The sequence below is a fragment of the Euphorbia lathyris genome, chromosome 10 (assembly GCF_963576675.1).
Source record: "Euphorbia lathyris chromosome 10, ddEupLath1.1, whole genome shotgun sequence".
Classification (NCBI taxonomy): domain Eukaryota; kingdom Viridiplantae; phylum Streptophyta; class Magnoliopsida; order Malpighiales; family Euphorbiaceae; genus Euphorbia; species Euphorbia lathyris.
In genome coordinates, this window is record NC_088919.1 from 18746520 (window position 1) to 18766688 (window position 20169).

The following is a 20169-nucleotide window of genomic DNA, read 5'->3' on the forward strand; positions in this document are numbered from 1 at the left end:
GCTTAATTTGTGCACAGGTATATTGTACCCATTCCGGCGTATCTGACGTCGGGATGGGTAGCTTTGCGCAAATATGTCACCATTACGGCGTACCTTTCGCCGTAATGGTACAAAAATTAACCAGAGTCATAAAAACAGCCCCTTCTGTTGAATAATTTCCTAACCATTACCAACCGTGTAATTATTTATAATTTTGACCCTAAACAGAGGTTTAATCCGAAGATATGATACTTTTTTTTAAATACTTTGTGTCATTTTTATATTAGTATGTTAACACTAACCATCGAGAAGTCCGATAATATCATGTTAAGGGGTAATATAATGTGTTTATAACAATTTAGGAGGTTCGAATCATATTTGCAAGTAATAATTATAATTTACTATCTTTATTAATAAAATTACATATAAAAATACGAGAGGATATAATAATAATTTTAAATATTCATGTCAACCTAAAAATGACACATTACCTACTAACCTAAACCAAAACACTAAAATTACGTGTCGATTTCGTGTCGTGTGTACTTTTGTCACCTCTACTTCTGATTACTAATCCAATTATAACTAGGGTAAATTCCAAAAAAAAAACCCTGTGGTTTGATGTTCTTTCAAAAAAACCCTTGTGGTTTGTTATTACAAAAAAAAGGACTGTGGTTTGCGCCGTTAACCAAAAAATGGAAAATGGCTTAACAGTGTTAAAATGCTGACGTGACATAAGGGTAAGATTGGAAATTCGATTTTTTATTTTTTTTTTATTTTTTCCCCTCTCTCCTCCTCCTTCTTCTTCCTTCTTCTTTCTCCTTCTCCTTCCTCCTCATCTTCTTCTTCTTCCTCCTTCTTCTTCTTCCTTCTTTCTTCTTCCTTTTTCTTTTTTTTCTTCTATTCTTTTTTTTTTTTAATTTCGGACACTCTGAAATTTTTCAGAAATCTGGAAAATTTCCGGATTTCTGGAAAATCTGATAAGATAAATTACTTAACAAATAACTTATTTTTACATTTTTAAACAAAAATCAACAAATCGCCTTAATAACACTTATGATTGATAAAATTACTCAATTCATTTTCCAACTAAAAATTCTATTTATAAATAAATAAAATAACATTGTTCTTCTTCTCCTTACTGTGTAAAAATCCCCCTTTTCTCTGTCTCTGTAGTAGCTACTTGCCGTGAACTAGGGGAACTAATAATCCGATTTAAGCTGCTGAAGAATTCTTCTTCGATTCAATTAACCGTCGGAAGCTTTTTCTCCGTCGAAGATACGATTTCTGCAGTTGATTTTGTGTACCCTAATAATGGAGAAATCGGCTGGTGTCAAGGAAAATTACCTCAATGGGAATCTCAATTACTCCTTTTCTTCTTCCTCTGCTTCTATCAGACACGTTAGCTACAGGTTTTTCCCCTTTCTTCATCTATTTGAAGTTTATGGATCCTTCTCGTTTTGGTGTTTTATGTTAATTAGGAACTGTTGGTTTTCGACAAATCACAGAATCCAGAAATCTGGAAATTTTCCAGATTTCTGGAAAATTTTCGAAAATCTGGAAATTTCCAGATTTTCGAAAACTTAAAAAAAAGAAAAAAAGAAGGAAGAATAAGGAGGAAGAAGAAGAAAAAGGAAAAAGAAAAAGAAGAAGAAGAAGGAGAAGGAAGGAGAAGAAGGAGGAGAAGGAAGAAGAAGAAGGAGGAGAGAAGAAGAATGAGGAGAAGAAGGAAGAGGAAGAAGAAGGAAGAGAGAGAGAGGGGAAAAAAATCGAATTTTCAACCTTACCCCTGTGCCACGTCAGCATTTTAACACCATTAAGCCATTTTCCGTTTTTTGGTTAACGGCGCAAATCACAGTCTTTTTTTTTGTAATAACAAACCACAAGGGTTTTTTTGGAAGAACATCAAACCACAGAGGTTTTTTTTGGAATTTACCCTTATAACTATTATAATATACATCTATTAAAAAAACTTAGGGTTAATTACAAATAACTACCCCGTGGTTTGACCGATTTACAGATCGGTACCTGTGGTATTTTTTTTGGAAACGTAATTCTGTGGTTTGCAAAATTTTGCATTGAGTTCACTTTGTCAGAATTTGGTCGATAATGACCTCGAAATGAAAATTTTCAAGAGTTAAATGATATTTTAAGCAATTTTAATTCTGCAACTTTTTAAATTTGAGGTCATTTAGGTTTTGTTTTTTTTATGAGAGAGAAAGATAATGTTTAAAGAGAGAAAATTCTAAAAGAGAGGATTTTGAAAAATTAAAAATATGGTTTCATAGTAAATATGATACTAAACCAGTTTAATTATTGAAAATTTTCATTTTGAGGTCGTTATCGGCTAAATTTGGCAAAGTAAAAAAACATATAAAATTTTGCAACTAATAGGATTGTGTTTGAAAAAAAAAAAAAAACCCACAGGTAACGATTTACAAATCGGTCAAACACATAGTAGTTATTTATAATTAACCCAAAAACTTATCCCAACAAATGTAAAAAAAATATAACCAATATACTTCGCGAATTCAGTTTTTTCTCCAATTTTCTTCTCAATTCATTTCATTTCGATTTCTCATACTCTATTAAATACACGAAGTTTCTTTTTTGTGGATTTACTTTTCTTCTTCCTTTCCCACCGGATTTGCTGTATTTTTCGTTGTTGTTATTTTCTTTTAAATCGGTTTTCACATATTTTATCGGATCTCTTTATCCGTCTGAATTGTATCTGCTCTCTACTATTTTTTCATTTATACATTTTTTAGATTTAGTAAGAGCGGAAACAGTTTATATTATCCGTAGATCAATAGATTTGCGTGATTGCAAAAAGAAAAAAAATCAGATCCGAATATTCGGAATGACATAAATGACGAAGATTTGATTGCAGCTACCTTTCTATAGCGGGATCGGCTCACTACTCCACATATTCAGAGTCCCCTAAGTGACATAGGGAGAATAGAGCGTACAGAACCTACTTTCGGCGCTTGGCTAGGTCCCGCTTGATTTGGATTTACGTGAGTATATGTTTTATTGTTCTTTTTTGTTTTGTATACATTTTATTTTTTTGCTCTTTATAGTCATTTATATCCTTTTGTGGATCTTATGTTAGCTTCAGCATGTACTTGTGTGAGGTTTATTTCGATCCCATTTTCTTGTTGTAGTTCTTCTTTTTTTCATCTAACGAATATATAAGCATTTTTGTTAAAAAAAAATAGAAGAAATAATTAGAAGGTGATTCGGAATATCACTTGAGCCCATGAAGGCCCAGCAATGTCCGACCAACGAATGGGCCAGGATAACAGGAGGCCCACGGGCCCAATTCAATCCACTATAAATACGAGAATGAAGGAAGAAGAAGGGATCGGGTAACTAATTTCCTACCTCATTCACATTTGATTATTAAGCTCTCTTGAACCACTAACTGTCTTGATCTTCGGAGTGTCCGCAGGGACCGATCCCCACGCAGAGCCGATCCCCGAAGAAGCCAGACCTGCCCGACGAAGATCCAGATCACTGTTCCGTATTTCCAGATTATTTGGTGCGGTGAGCGTGGACTACAAGTGACCTCGGAGCTTCAAGCAAAATGCAGACCCCGACTGACTCTGTCCCGACGATATTACCGGAAGTTGGAGCAACTAGCTCCATGACTAACGTCGAGCGTTCCACTCCGAACATTCCAATTTCCCCCAGAAACCTGGGGCCGCTGATGGAGGAGGTGAGCCCTGAAGAAGAAGAAACTTACAATACCACGCAACTCCTTAGTGCAATCCAAGGTTTTCAAACAACCCAGGCTATTCATACGGCGGCTCAGATGAAGATCATAGACCAACAAAGGAACCTGCAGGAGGAGAACGCCAAAATCTGGCAATACCTTAAAGAAGCAACAGAAATACAAAGAGAAGGGGCGTTGCCAGGAGAGCCCGCGGGACCCGGGGTCCTCGCAGGAAGAGGAGTCGGGGCCGCCTTGGCCAGAGAGGGCGGTGCACGGTGCGAGGAGATAGCAGCCGCGAGTAGCGAGGACTTGTTGGAACTGAAGATCCAGCGTTTTCTTGACAAAAGGGCCCTCGGGGGCATCATGGGAGGAAGCATCACCTCCAGCAAAACGCCGCTAGTACAAAGGATCATCGAGATGAGGTTCCCACGGGATTGGAAAGCTCCTCGACTATCCCAGTATTCACGGACCGAGGACCCGAACGACCATGTGGCATCGTTCATGAGCACCATCAACTTATACTCGAAAGACGAGGACATCATGTGCAAGGTTTTTCCAAACACACTCTCGTCTAGTGCGCAAGAGTGGTATCGAGGACTTGCTCCAGAGTCAATCGACTCATTTGATCTCCTAAAGGATCTTTTTCTCTCCCGGTTTGCCGCAGCGGCAAAAGTTAGGAAGATCAGTTCGGACCTCAACGGGCTCAAGCAGCGAGCAACTGAGCCGCTTCGCAACTTTCTCTCTAGGTTTCACCATATGGCCTCACAGGTTAAAGGCCTCAACCTGGAGGTGGCTCATGACGCTCTGGCAAAAGGGACCTCATGCGAGCCTCTAAAGCAGAAATGTTTCCGAAAGATGCCAAGATCCTTCGAAGAGCTCATGACCATGGCACAAACCTTCATCAGATACGACGAATGTGACCGGCCCGCAAGATACGAGGAGTCAGACAGGGACAAAGCCAGAGGAGACAAGCACAAGCATGAAAAAGGCAGACCGATCGTAGAAGCACGTGAGGAGGGCCGAGCCCGCAAGGAGGCCCCAATGCCTTTTCCGGCTCGGACCGAGCGAGCAAACCTGGAGCGTAGGGGAGATCGATCCCGCGGGAAGGAAGTGCATTACGCTGCTCAGAGCCAGCCTTTACTACTTGTTTTGTCTAGGGCCCTTAGTTCGTTTTACTTAACTCACTAGTTTAATTTGACCATTCACTCAAATATAAAGACTAAAAGTCTGTTTAATGTGTCGTAATGCAATATAATGTAATTAAAACCATAATATAATAAAAGTTGTATTGTAATGTAATGAAATAGTGATTTCATTACCATGTTTGGTTGAAAAATAAAAAAATATGATGAAATATAATTACTATATTAGGCCTAAAAAGCACTATTTGGCCCATGGTCTATCCAAAATTTTATCATTTAGCCCCTGATCTTTTATTTGATCACATTTGGCCCCTGATCTATCCTAAATTGGTGAACTTTCACCCAATTTGGATTCAAACTTAACCGAATCATTATCTCATTGATACGTAACGATATTTTGACACTTGAACTTAATATATTTTAGTTTAAAATTTGTTTTTTGTTTTTTTAATCTAATTAATTATTTCCACAAAATGTGGAAAAAAACTTTAAAAAATATCATGTTTAAGTGTCAAAATATCATTACTTATCAATGAGATAACGATTCCGTTAAGTATTCATACAAATTGAGTGAAATTTCACCAAATAGGATAGGTCAAGGGCCAAATATGACTAAATAATAGGTTAGGGGCCAAATAACATAATTTTGGATAGATTAGGGGCCAAATAATGCTTTAAGCCTTACTATTACAATATTTATGTTTGCTTAGTTAAATGTAATCACAAAATTTTGTTTACATAATTAAAATCAACAAAAAATACATGAAAAACGTGAAATTAGTATATAGTTTTTTTTTCACAGTATTTTTTTACATTTTTCTCATTTTTTCGTTTTCCATTTTCATCGTTTTTTCCTACTTTCTCATTTTCTTATTTTTCATTTTTCACAATTTTTTTTTTCGTTTTTAGTTTTTATAGTTTTTGCCAAGGCCGGTCCTGACAATTTAGGGGCCCTAGACAAAACAAGTAGTAAAGGCCTATTTAATATAAAATTTACTAATTGATTTTTATTCATATTATTGTATAAATTAATTTTAATTTTCAAATTTAATCAATTTAAGGTAATAAACTGAAACTTTTTTAAATTTAATCAAATTAAAAATAGTATTATGCTAGTTTGAATTTATTTGTAATACTTAAAACATAAGCAATTTATTTACAAAACTAAATTTTTTTGGGCCCCCTTCCGACCTTGGGCCCTAGGCCGGCGCACCCCGGGCCTAGACTCAGGGCCGGCCCTATTTGCGTTTTTGAGAATGATAAGAAGTGGACAAATGAGATGTTAGATAGAACTTTAAAGATAAGAATTAGGATTACATGCTTTGGATATACGGTGAGGGCAATAGACGCACTTGCTTCCACTGAGATCTAAAAATTTATAAAACTCCAGATTAGATTAGTTTCCAACCGAAAATCACAAGTAAAGACGCTGTTGATATGACTGCTGAAGCTTAAAATTTGGCAAAGAAGAAAATGAGTTCTAGGGTTAGATTTCATTTCTTTAATCTTTCTAACACAAAACGCGTGTCGTTTCATGTTAGGAAGATTATAAAAAGAAGAAAAGAATTATCTAATCGCACAAGGATTCCTTCCCAGCCTTCTCCCTCAATTTCGATTTCAAAGCCTAATTGTTATTTTCTTTTGCAATTTGTCCTGTAATAAAATACAACTTATATGTTTAACTAAATTAAATTTAAATCATATATTACTTTAACTTATATATCTTATATGCTTAGCTAAATTATATTCTTAATGGGAATGATGCATAATTTTTTAGTTTTAATTTATTTTGATATATTGCGAAAAAAATTAGGATAAACTAAAAAAAAAAAAACCCATGTGCTTTCACATATTGTCAAATTGATACTTTTGAATTTTTGTTTTTATCCAAAAGGTGACTAAGCTTTTCCTTTTGCTAAAAACGGAGCTCTTTTAGTTTGACACTAAAAAAATGACATTTAACGACCTTAAAATGAAAAATTCCAAGAATTAAAGTTGTTTAATACCACATTTACTATTTTTATTTTTCAAAATCATCATTGAAAAATTCAAAAACCAGATGATTTGAAAAGTAAAAGATTTGGTTTCAAAGTAAATTTAGTGCTAAACAACTTTAATTCTTGGAATTTTTCATTTTGAAGTCGTCAAATATCATTTTTATAGTGTAAACTAAAAGAGCATCGTTTTTAGCATAACAAAAAAGCTCAATTACTTTCTGGACACTGGTTTTTAGATACCAATTTGATAATACGAAAAAGCACAATGGTTACTTTTGGACTTTGCCCTTAAAATTATTTGTTTATGTCGTTATTGGTTTTTATACAATTTTTTATACGGTATATATAGTTTGCCCCCACTGTGCATAAATCTTGGATCCGTCCCTGAATGTAATGAGAGTTCAAGCCATTTTTTAATGTAATGGGGATTACAATAGTTGTTAAACAAAATTTAATCTATGGATTTCTCATTCCATTACAACAAAATTTTAATATGCAACCAAACATGTAATGACTCTTCAATGTAATGAGCATTCCATTACAAAACTCATTGCATCTTACCAAACGGATCCTAAGAGTTGACAATATAAAGACTATATCATTATTTCTAAAAATACAGGAACTAACTAATATATCACGTAAAAAATACAAGACCTAATAATTATTTACCAAAAAAAAAAAAAGGTGTGCAACCAAAATTTCGTTACTACTAATAGTTTTGATGGATATTCCTAAGAATTCACATAAGTTGGAAACTTCTACTAAAGTTTTATAACTATTTATTTTCATGAATAGTCATGTTCCAAGAGTTCCATGCAAGTTTCACTCAAGTTCATCTCTACATATTTTGTTTCATATTTTTTAGAGTATTAAAATTTCTTCACTACTGATTTTATAAAACTTCTCAATAATTTCTGAAAGAGTTTCACATAGTTTTACTAAATTTCTACTAATTTTTATAGAGACAATTTGCAGTAGTTTCACTAAAGTTCAGTCCCTACTAATTTTAATAGATTTTTTTTTTTTTTGAAAAGACTAATTTTAATAGATATTTTCAAGAAATTTGCATTAGTTAAGAGTTTTAGCTAAAATTCCATCACTGGTAATTTTGATAAAAATAGCAGATTTCCAAGAATTTCACTAAAATTTGGTTATTACTATATTTCCAAGAATTTCACAAAAATTTCACGAAATGGTCAAAGTTTTAGCACTGCTATTTTCTATAGATATTCATAAGAGTTCATATAGCTTCATCATTGATATCACTTAATTAATCATATTACATGTGACCCATTGAAGTCCTCAACAGTAATCGTTGAAGCTATGTGGACCAGTCAAAAGAGACCTCAAGGTCATGTATATTCCATATGACCTGACGCTTTAATTTACGACATTACACTTGTAGCCGTTATAATAGGTTGACAACAGACTCAAAACATTGGACCTTAATTCTCATTTAGAGCATATAATGTAATCCTCCTATAAATAAAAAGTACACAATATACCAAAAGGTATTCAATTTATTCCTTTTGCTCACCTAAGTTGTATACTTTTTAGTATCATTCTCATTACCGATTTAAACATCAGAGCAGGATCGTCAAGTGATTTTTTTTAATCTTATTTCAAGCACCTCAATAATCTCATCAATCACTAATATAGATATTTCTAATGAATTTGAAACACTTAGCAAAATTATAACCATAAAAAAAGGGGAAATCTTCTCCTACAAGACAACATCTACCCACGAAAAGATTCTAAAGATGGAATGCAATCTAGTGTGGAATTCTTGCAACTAGTGATTGAATTCTTATTAATGTATGTAGTATTAATGTAATTACACAATGTATAAAGGGGTAGAATAGTAATTAGACATTATAAATGACACTATAAATACATATAAATAATGTCATAATGAATAAGAGTGTTTATTATATTTTACAATTGTCTCTCTTCTCATGGTATCAGAGCAATTGATATACACTCTCAATTCTAGTTTTTAGTGGATCTATTATGTAATTTTACATATAGGATTCCATTGTTAACCGATACACTCCAAAACAAACGGTTCTATCTGCTTTCTACGTGTGTTGGAGACCGCGATTTTGGTTGAAAATCGATCTAAAGTCTTGGGACTCGCTGTATGTATATTTCGAGAAGCATGGGCTGAATCTGCTTCATCTCTCGTGATTCCTGCTACCATTGGTTCCTGTAATTTTTTTCTGCAATTTTTGTCCTGTTTTCAATCGGTAATACCTGTTCTCTCTGTCTTCAATATCTTGTTATTTCATTGATTGTTTTGTCTCTGATTTTTCAATTTCCCGAATCAGTAATCTTCAAGATCCGGTTTAATACTGCTCCTTCATTTTGGTTAAGATTTCTGTATTTCCTCATACCTTGGTTCTGATTTCCGATTTCATCTTGTTCCCTCACTGTTGGTTTCCGATTTCTGCATTTTCTGTACCGATTTCCTATTACAGACTACTCCTTAATCTTCTATATTACGATTTCATCTTCTCCGATTGTCATATTTGATCAGTAATCTTTGCTTACTCTTGTTTCATCTCCGATCTATTGCAATTTCTTACTTCTCTACTTTCACTGATATGACTGAACCCGGATTTATTGACTTCGAAGTTTCTTCGGACTCTTCTCCATCTCCATCCGCCATGGCTCAATCACCAGTACCTCCACCAGAATTATTCTTACCGGAATTACCTGTCTCTGCTCCGATTCCTCCAACAACGAGACGTGTTACTTTTGATCAGTCACAAAACATTGATTCTATGTCTCAACTGAACTCCAAGATACACGTAATTTTTCTGCTACTGTTCTATCTCCTACACCATTACATGAGATGAACAATAAACAGTTTCATGACGGAAATACTTCTAGACATCGGTCCTCTTATGTTCAAGATGATCATACATACTCTCTACAGCTTACTGCAGCTGATAATACAGGCACTGTGCTTGTTACAGTTCCATTGAATGGTTTTAATTACGTCACTTGGAGGCGAGCTATGTTATTGGCTCTCTCCACTAAGGAGAAACTTGATTTTGTGCTTAGTGATGACTTTACACCTAGCAAAACCTCACCAGATTTTCATAAATGGTAGCGGGCTGACTGCATGGTAATGTCCTGGATCTTAAATGCAATTTCTAAAGATCTAGCAGATGCTTTTGTGTTCTCTTCTTCTGCTAGAACACTCTAGAAGGAACTTGAACAACGTTTTGGAGGCTCAAATGGTCCTCTTCTTTACCAACTGAAAAGGGAGATTAATGCCTGTAGATAGGGAAATCTATCAATTGCACTATATTTTACTAAACTGAAACGTTTATGGGATGAGTTAGCCTACTTATGTCCTGTTTTCATGTGTTCATGTGAAGCTTCTCACATTTGTACTTGTTTAGTTATGCAGAAGATGACTGAATCACATAATACAGATAAGCTAGTGCAATTTCTTATGGGCCTTCACTCTGACTATTCTCCTGTTATACATCAATTGCTGCTATTAGATCCTTTACCAAGTTTACACAAAGCTTATTCAATGTTGCAAAATGTTGAGAAACAAAGGGAGGTCAATTCTGATCATGTTCAATTGGAGATTGTTGCTCTTGCTACAAAATCCTCTGTTCCTACTACATCTAGTAACTTACATGGTCAGAAAAGAGATTCAAGCAACAAGGCTGATAGGTTTTGTACTCATTGCAACAAGCCCGGTCACGGGAAGGATTCCTGTTTTAAGCTTCATGGGTTTCCTGAATGGTTTCAGGAGTTTAAAAAGAAGAAGAACAAGAACTCCAAGACTCGTGCTAATCATGTTTCAATTCTAGGCGATACACCTTTGGACGGATCTGACTCTGAAAACAAGGAAAACATGTCTTCTAACTATACCATGCCTCATGGCTTTGCTCAACTGGTTCAGACTGAAGTTCAAAGAGTTATGAAGAACAAAAATCCCTTATCACTTGGTGATGAATATCCAGCAAACTCCTCAATGCCTTTGGCAAACTTTTCAGGTTTTGCAAGTATATCTTCTAATTCACAATTAAATTCCACTATTGATCATTCCATTTATTCTTCCAAATCTACTTCTCCTGTTTGGATTATAGATACTGGAGCTACATCGCATATGTGTAATATGCTTAACATTTTTACTTCTATTACTTCTAATAATTGGGTTCATTTACCAGATGGATCCAAAAATAAAATTAACATGTTGGTTCCATTACCATAAATTCTGATTTTATACTTCAGAATGTTTTACATATCCCTACTTTTACTCATAACTTGTTATCGGTTGGACGTTTAATACATGATTCTCATTTCGTTCTCCATTTTTTGCCTCATTTTTGCTTATTTCAGGCCCCATGGTCTGATCATGCTGTTGCTGTCGGGTTTTTTCAAAGAGGCTTATACTACCTTACAGCTCAATCCTTTGATCCTACTACTATATCAACTTATGTTTGTAATAGACCCGGAAAAGCGACACACGACCCGATGACACGACACGAACACGACATGTTTTTTTAGTGTTAGTGTTTAGGGTTTTATGACACGAAACGAAAGTTGACACGACACGTTAATTTTCGTGTCAACCCGAAAACACGAAACTGACCTGAAATTTAATTAAAGAAATTAAAAAAATTAAACATTATAATAAACTAGGTTAAAAATAGACATGTCTTTTCTTATTTATTAGAGTATAAATATAAAGCGTATAAAAAAGCAGGTCAGGTCGTGTCGTGTTAGCATGTTAGGTTGTGTTAGCAGGTCAGGTCGTGTCAATTTAATTGGTTGTGTAAAAAATTCGTGTCATGTCGTGTTTACCGTGTCAAGAGCAGGTCGCGTTCGTGTTCTGATTTTGTGACACGAAAAGTTTTCGTGTCGTGTTCGTGTTACAGGTTTTGACACGAACCCGAAACCTGACACGACACGAACACGGAAATTGCCAGGTCTAGTTTGTAATAAAGTTGACAATACTCCATCTATTTTTCCTACTTTACTAATTACTAATGTTGTTCATGACAGTGATTCTGTTTTTTTGTGGCATCATCGACTAGGGCATGCTTCGGCATCCAAGTTAGCACATATTTCCGTTGTTCCTCCTGTTTCACATACTATGTCATGTAATATTTGCCCTATGGCTAAACAACACCGTCTTTCCTTTTCCCGTACTGATATATCTACTACTTTACCATTTCAATTGTTACATATGGATCTTTGGGGACCCTATAAATTAGCTACTCTTACGGGAGCTAAATATTTTCTGTCTATTGTTGATAATTACACACGTGCTACTTGGACTATTCTTTTAAGTGATAAAAGCCAAGTTTTTAATGCCATTAAGTCATTTGTTGTCTTAATTGAAAATCAATTCAACACCAAAATTAAAAAGATTCAGACCGATCACGGAACAGAGTTTCTTAATCATAATTGCCAAGTTTTTTTTTCAAATCAAGGAATTTTTCATCAGAAATCTGCGGTTTATACCCCTCAACAAAATGGGATCGTTGAACGTAAACATAAACATCTACTTGAAATAACACGTGCATTATTATTTCACGCATCCCTTCCTAAAAAGTTTTGGGGTGAAGCACTTTTAACCGCTACTTATCTCATTAATCTACTACCAACTCCATTATTGGATTGGAAATCTCCTTACGAAAAATTACATGGCACAAAACCGAATTATTCTTTTCTTAAGGTTTTTGGTTGTCATTGTTTTGTTTCTAATCTTCAACCATCCCGTGATAAATTGGATCCTCGAGCATTTCCCGGTATTTTTATCGGTTACGCCTTGGATCATAAAGCATATAAAATTTATAATCTTCAAACACATAAAATCATTATCTCCCGTGATGTTGTGTTCAATGAAAATTTTTTCCCACATGCTTCAACTCCTTCTAATTCAAAACCTATACAAGTTGAATCTACCACATTTCCGGTTGCCAATATTATACCTTGTATACCATCTAATATTACCACCATAACAATTCCTAGTACCAATCCGTCCCCTACACCTATCAATTCATCACCCACTATTCCTCCCATAGAGACCACCATTTTACCATCTGATGTCTCTCCTCCTAATTGTCCATCTATTTCCTCTCCAAGTCCTTTATCTCCTCCCAATTCTACATCTATTCAACCAATTATTTCTCCTTCACAAAATTTGGAGCCACATAATTCTCCTACTCTTCCACGATGTTCTCACTTTGGAAGACCAATTAAAACCCCATCATGGCTTCAAGATTTTGATACAACTTCCCCTAATTCCTCTTCTCATGTTTCTTCTTCTCCTGTTTTAATTTTACCTCCATTTAGTCAACCACATTCTGCTTTTATTTCCACACTCCACACATCTAAAGAACCTACCAGTTACAAACAGGCTGCTTCTAATCCACAATGGCTTCAAGCTATGGATGATGAATTAAAAGCATTAGAAGAAAATAATACTTGGGATATTACCTCTTTACCTCTTGGAAAGAAAGCTATTTCCACTCGTAGGATCTTTCGAATTAAACATAAACCTGGTGGATCAATTGATCGATATAAAGCCCGTTTAGTGGCTCGTGGTTATAATCAAATTCAAGGTATTGATTATTTAGAGAGTTTTTCTCCGGTAGCTAAAGTTGTCACCGTTCGATTCATGATTGCCATTGCTGCCGCCAAAGCTTGGCCCATTCATCAAATTGATATAAATAATGCCTATCTCCATGGTTTCGTGGATGAAGACATCTACCTCCATCCTCCAGATGGATATCTAAAGGTTAAACCTGGCCAAGTATGTAAACTCCGTAAATCTCTCTACGGCCTTAAACAAGCGGGTCGTCAATGGAATAAGGAATTCACATCTCAAATTCTCGCTTTCGGTTTTACCCAAGCTTCTTGTGATCATTGCTTATTCACTTATACTCAAACAGATATTTTCATTGTACTTATCGTTTACGTTGACGATATACTTATTACCGGTAACTCTGCGGTGGTAATTTGTCACGTAAAAGATCACTTACATTCCCTTTTTACTATTAAGGATATTGGTCCTGCTAAATACTTCTTAGGGATTGAACTTGCTCGGGATAAAACGGGCATATTTTTATCCCAACAAAAATATATTTCCGACTTGCTTTCTGATACGGGTTTAGCTTCCGCTCACCCTTCTCCATGTCCAATGCAATCTTGTACTAATTTGGACCCCTCTCTTGGCACACCCATTCCCGCTCCCGATCAGTATCGAAAGCTTGTTGGACGACTACTTTATTTAAATTTTACTCGCCCTGACATTGGTTTTGCAGTTCAACAACTTAGTCAGTTTATGCACCAACCATGTTCTCATCACATTGAGGCATTATTCTATCTTTTGCGTTACCTCAAAGGCACGCTTCATTACGGTTTATTCTATGGCGTCAATTCGGATTTTCGACTCACAGCTTATTGTGACGCCGATTGGGGCAAGTGCAAAGAAACACGCAGATCCATCGGTGGTTACTGCATTTTTTTCGGAAAAGCTCTCATTTCCTGGAAGGCAAAGAAACAACCTACGGTTAGTAAATCTTCCGCTGAAGCTGAATATCGTAGTATGGCAACCACCAGTTGTGAACTTAAATGGATCTCTTATTCATTTCGCGAATTTCGAATGTCGCTTCACTTACCTATACAACTACATTGTGATAGTCAAACCGCTATTCACATTGCTTCTAATCCGGTCTTTCATGAACGAACCAAACACTTGGATATCGATTGTCATCTTGTTCGTGATCACATTACTTCTGGTTTTCTTTCTACCTCACATGTTTCTACCAAACTTCAACTTGCTGATTTGCTTACAAAACCTTTATCCGCAGCGGCGCTTCATTTCTTTCTTCCCAAACTGGGTCTCGTTTCCTCAGAGCCTCCAGTTTGAGGAGGGGGTATTAATGTATGTAGTATTAATGTAATTACACAATGTATAAAGGGGTAGAATAGTAATTAGACATTATAAATGACACTATAAATATATGTAAATAATGTCATAATGAATAAGAGTGTTTATTATATTTTACAATTGTCTCTCTTCTCAATTCTCCACCTAACATATGGAGACATGCAATTAATAAGCAATAAAATATCTTATACATATTTCATCTTAGAAAAAAAATTCCTGAGGGTACTGATGTTTTAAAAAATAAAAATAAATCAAAGTCATTATCTTTTAATTTAAGATATTAAAATTGAGAAATTATAATCACATGCATTAAATTTGAAAAACAATTCAGCTAGACTAAAAATAAGTGATCCATTTCATCATCCTTATATTTATTTTTGTATGAAGGTAAAAAATTACTCTTAGTTATATAAGTAAAAAAACTTATATAAATTAAAAAATTTATCTTTTTAATTTTCAAATTAAATCAATGCATTCATAATGAAATCTGTGTAATATATATATATACTAATTTTATAATTTTTATTCTTATTTTATTTGTATTTAATATAATATTTAAAATTAATATTAATTTTTTTATTCATAAAGTTCAGTAGAGATAAAAAGTTCCCATTTAAAATTTTACATTGTTGTACTTTTAATTTTATAATTTTTGAAATATTTTTCATTTTAAAACTTCTTAATTTTAATGAAAACTTCTTAATTTTAATTTTTTTTTGGTAAGAGGGGAAGGGTATATCACCCCAGAAAAAACAGCAAAAGAAGAGAAAAGGAAAAAAAAAATAGAGACATCAAGTTAAATTAACACCAATTCCACTTGAGCTAAATAAATCATTCTGATCTTCCAGGATAATGTCACGGAGGCCTGCAAGCTGCCTATCACACTCGGATGACTTAAGGGGACAGTTCCTACGAAATTCGTCATCCAATCCGCGACTTTATTACATTCACAAAAGGTATGAACCACACGAAAGGTATGAATAATACATGTGATTTGAGACCTCACTACTCTGCACCAACTGAACAACAAGGAGAGAATCTATCTCAAAAATAACCCACCGATAGCCTTTATTCCAGGCCAGAACCATCCCGTAATAGAACCCCCAGAACTCTGCCAGATCCGTCGTACAGATTCCGAGATTGGAGCCAAAACCTCCTTGCTAAACTCCTTTATCATTTCTAATTAATCCACCCGCTGCTGTTGGCCTCAGATTCCCTTTACTAGCCCCATCACAGTTAACTTTAACCCAATCCCCACTCGGCGGACTCCAAACAATTTTTCTCTTTTCATTACCTCGTCCTCCCGACACTTTCACCACCCTGCTCTCTCTTTTTTTTTGGTAAGAAGGGAAGAAAAAAAATAAACAAACAAAAACCTAACCGGGGATCAGTCTAGGAAGACTGACCCCAATCCTATCCTCAAGAAGAGAAGGTAACAGAAAAGAAGGAGGAACGGAAAGGGTAGAAACACCTAATACCCCCCCATGCCCAGCAGCTACCAAGCGATCCGCCACGCGGTTTTGCTCCCTATAAATATGGGAGAAGGTAAGAGAATCGAAGGCAGGACGAAGCCTCAAGATGGCTTTAATGAGATTCTGACTCTTAAGACAAACAGCCTGTCTATCCGAAATCCTGTTGATAGCCTCCAAATTGTCAGACTCCACCGAAAGTCTTTTAACACCCATGCGAATGGCGAGTTTAATGCCAGACAAGATCCCCCAGAGCTCCGCAGTAAAGGAGGAGCCCGTACCTAAGTTATGGGTAAACCCAGCCAGCCAGGCGCCACCAGCATCCCGAAGAACTCCACCAGCAACAATTCTGCCATTACTAAGGCAGGAGCCATCCGTATTCAACTTGACAACCCCTTCCATGGGCTTCCTCCAACCAACTAACTGGACCTCTTTAACCGGGGAGGGGTGAACCAGTGGCTCTCCTTCAAAACTCTTTGTAATAACAGAGAGTTTTTTCGAAAAGTAAAACCGGAGGTCAGGAATAAAGACAGTCTTCTCAGCAAATAACTCTTCATTCCTCCATTTCCACATTTGGTGACAAATAATAGCGAAGAGAATAGCCCCGTGCTCTATACTGGCCAACAAATTCCCATTAACGCCTTTAGAGAACCAGTCAATATCAGAGAACCCCATAAAGGAAGGAAGGATGTGGTGAGGAAGGACCACTTCCCAAACCTTTCTACTATTCGGGCAATCCCTTAAAGCATGGCACAAGGTTTCCACATGGCCGCTGCATCTGCTACAGGCACCAGATACAGCCAAGTGCCTTCTGTGTGTATCTGCATTCGTGAGGAGCCTGTCTTTGACTCCCAGCCATAGGAAACTCCTAATGCGGTAGGGGACTTTGAGGGCCCAAATGGACTTCCAAATTTCCAAGGGAGGATCAGCCCTATTAGGGGTAAAAGCTTCATAGGCCGATTTGCAAGAATAAGAACCATTATTAGTCAAGGCCCAGCAGTGTCTGTCCTTATCCTCCTCCTGATTACTAATCTTCACACCTCTAATATTAAGGAGGGTCTCCAGGCTAAGAAAGGAGTCGAACTTAGACCAGATCCAGTCTCCCTCCGAGTCCACCACATCAGCAATTCTCCAGGAGAGGAGATCATTCGGCGGAGGGGCGATGCACACCTCAATCAACGGTTTGTCACCAATCCAGGTGTCATACCAGAAACTAATGGATCTCCCATTACCCACCTCCAAGCCAATCCCCGTATAGAACTCAGCAAAAACAGCACTAAGCCCTTTCCAGAGGAAGGAACAGCTGACAACCCTCTCCTTCGGGCCACCAAAGATTCTATCTTTCCTATACTTGCCGCACAGAAGACGAACCCAAAGGGAGGAGGGGGGTGGCAACATTCTCCAAAGAAGCTTCATTAATAGGACTTTATTATTGTCCTTAGCTTGCCTTATACCAAGACCTCCCCTGCTCTTAGGCTGACAGGCTTCCTTCCAAGGGACCAGGTGAATCTTCCTCCCATCCCCAGACTCTCCCCACAGAAAACGCCGATTAATTTTATCAAGGTCGTTGAGGACTGGCTCAGGGAGCTTACAGGCTTGCATGATGTGATTTGGAGCAGCGCAATTGATAGACTGGATTAAAGTAAGGTGACCTGCAAGGGAAAGAGAATTAGCTTTCCAGCTACCACCCTGCTCTCTCTTAATTTTAATGAAACAAGTTTTATAGCACTAAACTAAAATTTTATGATTAAATAAAAATTAAAAAATCATATATATTCAATAAATTAAGATTAAGTGGGAAAGAGAGAAAAAAAATAAAGGTTTTATCCTTAATTAAATGTAAATATATAGAGAGATTGATATAAAGGTTAATAAATTATTTATTTTAAAAATTAAAAACATAAAGGGTTCAAAGACTTTTTTTATATTTTCCTATTAGTTTCGAAAGGTAGAGATTCTCTAGAGTTGAAATCCTCTAGAGTTGGTGGAGTTATATGTATCTCAACCATTAATTATAAAATGAATGGATGAGATTTGATTGATCAATAAATGACTACTTACAAAATGAATGGATGAGATTTGATTGATGGATGAGATTTGATTGATCAATCACTAATTAAATATTAAAATTTATCAATCAAATCTCATCCATTAATGTTGCAATTAATGGTTGAGATTACCACTCCACCAATTCTAGAGGCTTTTTAACTCTAGGATCCCTACCCGTTTTGAAAATAGTCCCTGATTAATGATTTTAAGAAGGAAAACAGAACATATATATATATAAGTATATGTGACCATACTTTTGAAATTGAAATTGTAAGACCTATATTGCTTTTTTTTCTTTATGAAAATAAGACCTATATTGATTTTCATGAATAGATTATAATTTAATTTTTTTTTCCATATAATTTAATAAAGCTACAGTAACGTAATGATATAAAGAAAGTCTTCACAAACTACGACCTCTCAAGTCTTCCACCACTCCGACCTCTTAACTTCAAATGGATTCTTGTGTGTTTTGGTTGGATAAGGTTGTCCTGCTTTTTATCTACCATCAAATTACAACATTTATCCAAGTGTGGACTAAATTTGTTATAGGTCTTATAATATTATGAATTTTCATTTAATTATAATACATGGACAAAGTATATGTAAAAATTAATATAATTGAGAATTTAGATTGGGAGAAATAATAAGAATATAATAACTTTATCAATAGTTTATCTTACTTTGCATCTAAAAATTCTTAATTGGCTATTTCTAAATAGCTCCAGATTATGGAACAAAGGATTATACCGAACGTAAAAGATTCAATTAACCAAGATTCATAAATTTAGTTTTATTCAATTATTTAATATTGAATTCATAGTTACAAATGAAAAGGGGCTTTCATAAATGATCCGCTTGTCCCGAAATGACATGTCCCAATAGAAAAATCTCAATTCATGGCCAAACTATTGAACAAAGGATTATACCAGACTTACCTATATAGAGGTATTGATGGATCTCATTGAGCACAAGATTTGAGCGGTTAAGCTTCTATCAATCATGTATGATTTAATTTTCGTACAATGTCCTTCGAATTTCTAAGGGATTTCACACTAATTTGATTCCAAATTCAAAGCAATGGCTATTTTACCCTCTTCAAATTATACTAATTCACCGCATCGTAGTGTCTGGTACTCGAACATTGACTCAAGGCATTTTCTCTACCCCTTTGTACTCTAAAAATGCAAGGACATCGTATGACTGGTCCTGAAAGGAATGAAGGGAAAAAGTGATTGCACTTCATGCTCCAAAATTTTGATGATGTAATCAGTCTTTCTTGGGCGACCTAGCTTTCGTCTCTCAGTGTCGGTCCAACAGAGTGCTTTCGCCGTTGGTGTCCAAGTCCCTAGGTCAATCGAAAGTTCAATTCTATCTGAACTACTCATTTTCAAATGATATCTACATTGTTCACAAAGATTCATTTTTTCCTCCCTCAAATTTGTTGTTTTCTTTATTTGTATTTTTGGAAATTTAATCACGTTTTGTTTTGGTATTCTATACAAAATTTTCTAAGTTTAAGTTGGAACAATTCCAGCATTTAGAATAAAAAAGAATAGTTACAAGAGGTGCTTCAACCCCTGCGGACGATTCGAGTGACCCTGCTTCTGCCACGACATGTGCACATTTAGATGATACTATTGAACTATCAAGAGGATTAGCCAAAGGATCAGCAAAAAAAATGCGTTCGGATCTCCTACGGGAATGATTTGGACCATTAGTCATCAAGGCGTATTCTCAAAATACCAATATTGACAGCTGCGGCGAGGTTCGAATCCCTCCTCGCCCACAATCGGCCAAAAAGGGATCGAAATTGAAGCAAAATTAAGTATTAAATGATGTCTTTGGTTTACTATAGACGATGTTCTAAAAAATTCGAGGCATTTCAAAT

At 35.6% G+C, this 20169-nt stretch overlaps 1 protein-coding gene across 2 annotated transcripts; it reads left to right on the top strand.

Moving 5' to 3' along the window:
• The first annotated feature begins 8805 nt into the window (after positions 1–8805).
• On the top strand, positions 8806–11968 carry LOC136209174 (uncharacterized). 2 transcript variants are annotated; one of them, XM_066000572.1, is made up of 2 exons: positions 8806–10861; positions 11199–11968. In XM_066000572.1, exons 1-2 carry the CDS (start codon positions 10204–10206, stop codon positions 11210–11212), a joined length of 672 nt encoding a protein of 223 aa, XP_065856644.1. In that variant the 5' UTR covers positions 8806–10203; the 3' UTR covers positions 11213–11968. The 2 variants fall into 2 exon arrangements, with proteins under 2 accessions (XP_065856644.1, XP_065856646.1); XM_066000574.1 differs by having other exon boundaries at positions 8806–10852.
• The last annotated feature ends 8201 nt before the right edge of the window (positions 11969–20169 follow it).